Raw genomic sequence first — 2,881 nt, forward strand, 5'->3', positions numbered from 1 at the left:
GGTGTAGTTCCTGCCCGGGCTCCACTCGCTCCAGTAGCCTTGTGCCGAGCTCCGCCGGCATCGCATCTGGAAGTGGTACCGCGTGCCGAAGAGGAAGCCGCAGTGCTGCATGGTGCCGGCCTGGCCGACGATGTTGGTGACCTGGTGGCAGCCAGAGGGAGGGCTGTGCTGGCTCCTGCCTCGAGCAGGGGCCAGCCCCGGTGTGGGTGCTGCACAGGGCATTTGAGGGGGCACTTTGCCATCCCCCTCCCATGCAGGCACCCCGCCGTTCCCATTGCCATCTTTCCCCTCCAACAGGGACACAGCGGGTCCTGCTCTGGCCGGGCTCAGTACCAGGGTCTGGCCCCGCAGCCCAGCCCTGGGGGAGGGCAGCCCTGTCCCACCTTGGCACGGGACTGGGGCCAGTGTGAGCAGAGCAGCGAGGACTGGGGCGAGCTCCTCCCCTGCACAGGGCAGCTCTGGACAAGGGGGTCACACGGGTGTGATGAGATGTGGTGGCCTCAGCACACAGCCTAAGCGGGATGGGCTCTTTGCAGGCAAGAGGCTGCTGCAATGGCACGGTGGGAAAGATGATGCTGCGGCTGCATCCCTCCCTTGGTGCGCAAGCCTGAGAGGGAGCTGGAGGCTCCGACCCACACCTGGAGCTGCCCAGGGTGCAGAAGGCAGGCAGGAAACCTGGCAGAGCTCAGGGAGGAGGGAAGGGTCCCAGCTCCTGCTCACTCACCCACCCTGGTCCCACTGCCCCAGCAGCACTCACCAGAGCCCAGGCGGGGTCCTCGGATGCCCGGTAGCGCAGCTCGCACTGCAGCTCCATGTGCGCGTTGCTCCGTGCCACCTCCCAGGTCAGGGCAATGCAGTCGGTCTGGAATGGGATGGACTGGATACTCTGCAGGACCGGGGGGTCCAGCTTGGCTGGAGGAAGAGCAGGGGAGAGAGCTGGAGAGGTGCCACGGCAGGCGGGGCGCGGGGCCCTGGCCTCGCACGCCGAGCCACAACTTCTGCTGGCCTGCCCGAGGTGTGGGGCAAGGGACGGGGAGAAACTGCCCCACATAGGAGAACGGCTCGTGGCAGGGGATGGGAGCCAGCGTGGGCCCCTGTCTGGGACACGGGGTGATGCTCAGGAGCACAGCACCGGCACTGGTCTGCACCCTGGGCTCCAGGCAGGGTTAACGCCTACGCAGGAAAAGCAGATCGCGCGGTACCCTGACCTGGGGTCTGGTACACGGCCAGGAAAGCCACACATTTGGGTCTGCTGGGGGGTGAGAGCCCTGCATGGCCGTGGGAGGCTCAGTTGGTTCATGGGCAACCCTTCCCCGGGTCTAGAGCAGGGAGGATGAGTCGCACTGTCTGGGAAGGTTCCTTCTATAAATAGTTTATAGGAGCTGGATATATTATTAATAGACCTCCTGAATAAATGGGTAATCAATTGCTAGAGAGAGTTGTAGAGTGCAGCAGGTCAACTGACGGCTCATAACCCGCCGGCACACGCTGCTCAGTCTGTAATGCAGCTTTGGCACCTATTCATCCCAGCGAGCCATTTATCATGGGAACCTGCGCGTAAAATATGACCTAAAAGCCCGATGTGCTTTAATGGTGCTCTAATACCCCTCTCTCACTGCTGATGAGCTTCCCTGGGTCCTGACCTCCGCGCAAGGCAGGCGGCTCCAGCCGTCACTCACCGACATCCATGGGGTCGATGTAGAGATGCTCCGACTCGGCCGTGCCCAGCGCGTTGGTGGCGGACACCCAGATCTCCATTTGCCGGTAGAGCTGGAGCAGCCGGCGTGGCACCGTGCAGCGGCTGCGGTCGCCTTGCGGGGTGCAGCCTGTCACCACCTGGGCTCTGCTCCTGTGGCAGCAAGAGGGGTGGGCTTGGAGGTCCCTCCAGCGGAGGAGGTGGCTTGCCATATAGTTTGGTGGTGGGTCAGGTCCAGGAGAGGTGGCCCGAGGCTTACCTGGCACACTTCAGCGCGACGCTGGTGGGGAGGTGGCTGTCGGGTCCCTGCTTCCACTGGCACATCAGCCCATAGTCGCTGAGGTTCAGGACGCAGCTGAGGTTGAAGGGCTTTGCAGGTGGGTCTGGGAGAGAGCGGTCGGGGAAGAGCCTGAGCAAAGCGCCCGTCCTGGCTGTGGGGAGCCGCAGTCCCCTCCATGCCCACCACTGCTCCCCAAACCTGCCCTGCCCCGCAGCCTGCCCGCAGGGCACCGGTGCGCCGGGATGTGGCTGGGCCACCGTCCGAAACAGCCACCGTCGGCCATCAGCCCTGGCTGCTGCTCCTGCCCCAGCAGCTTTGCCCCGCTCGCCTGGGGCAGACGTCTCGGGGAGGAGACGTGCAAACCCCAGTGCCAGGTTGCACCTCCATGAAGTCCATGTGTGCACACGCGGGTGACCCACGGTGGCAGCAGACTTACAGCCCGCTCTGATCTCGGCCATGCCAACGCGCTGCTTGGTCCCGTTCCATTCCACCCAGCACCACAGCTTGGCCTGCGTGCGGTTGAACCGGGGCAGGGTGAGGTTGGACACCTCTGTGCCACCCGGGCCCCGGTGCTGGCTCCCTGCCATGGGCTCATTGTCCAGCATCCACGTGATCCGGACCTTCCCCTGCTCCAAGCCACGGCAGAGCTCGCTCCAGATGGTGCAGGATGCTGTGACGGCTGAGCCCAGGGGCACAATGGGTGAGCCCACGGCCACCGAGGCACAGCCCAGAGTCCCTGCAGGCAGGAAAAATGTGTCACATCCAGGGCACGGCCGTAACGAAGCCATCTCAGTCCTCGGCACCAAGGCAGGACAGAGGGATGAGCGCCTCTTCCCTTAGACGGGCCCCCCAGCCGCTGGAGAGGAAGAGCCGAGCGCTGGGCAAGCCTGGCACACGCCAGGCCC

The 2,881-nt window shown here is 64.6% G+C and overlaps 1 protein-coding gene across 1 annotated transcript in view; it reads right to left on the minus strand.

The window, feature by feature from the left end:
- The window catches only part of LOC104281820 (granulocyte colony-stimulating factor receptor-like), a 187,944-nt gene that overhangs the window by 10,879 nt on the left and 174,184 nt on the right, over nucleotides 1-2,881 (minus strand). Inside the window, exons 4-8 of the mRNA XM_009879869.1 lie at nucleotides 2,413-2,712; nucleotides 1,956-2,079; nucleotides 1,680-1,849; nucleotides 758-912; nucleotides 1-141 (exon numbers count right to left, since the gene is read on the minus strand). Coding sequence (XP_009878171.1) covers nucleotides 1-141; nucleotides 758-912; nucleotides 1,680-1,849; nucleotides 1,956-2,079; nucleotides 2,413-2,712 — 890 coding nt within the window. The remainder of the gene's footprint in view (nucleotides 142-757; nucleotides 913-1,679; nucleotides 1,850-1,955; nucleotides 2,080-2,412; nucleotides 2,713-2,881) is intronic.

This window comes from Charadrius vociferus, unplaced genomic scaffold, assembly GCF_000708025.1.
Source record: "Charadrius vociferus isolate BGI_N301 unplaced genomic scaffold, ASM70802v2 scaffold562, whole genome shotgun sequence".
Taxonomy (NCBI): domain Eukaryota; kingdom Metazoa; phylum Chordata; class Aves; order Charadriiformes; family Charadriidae; genus Charadrius; species Charadrius vociferus.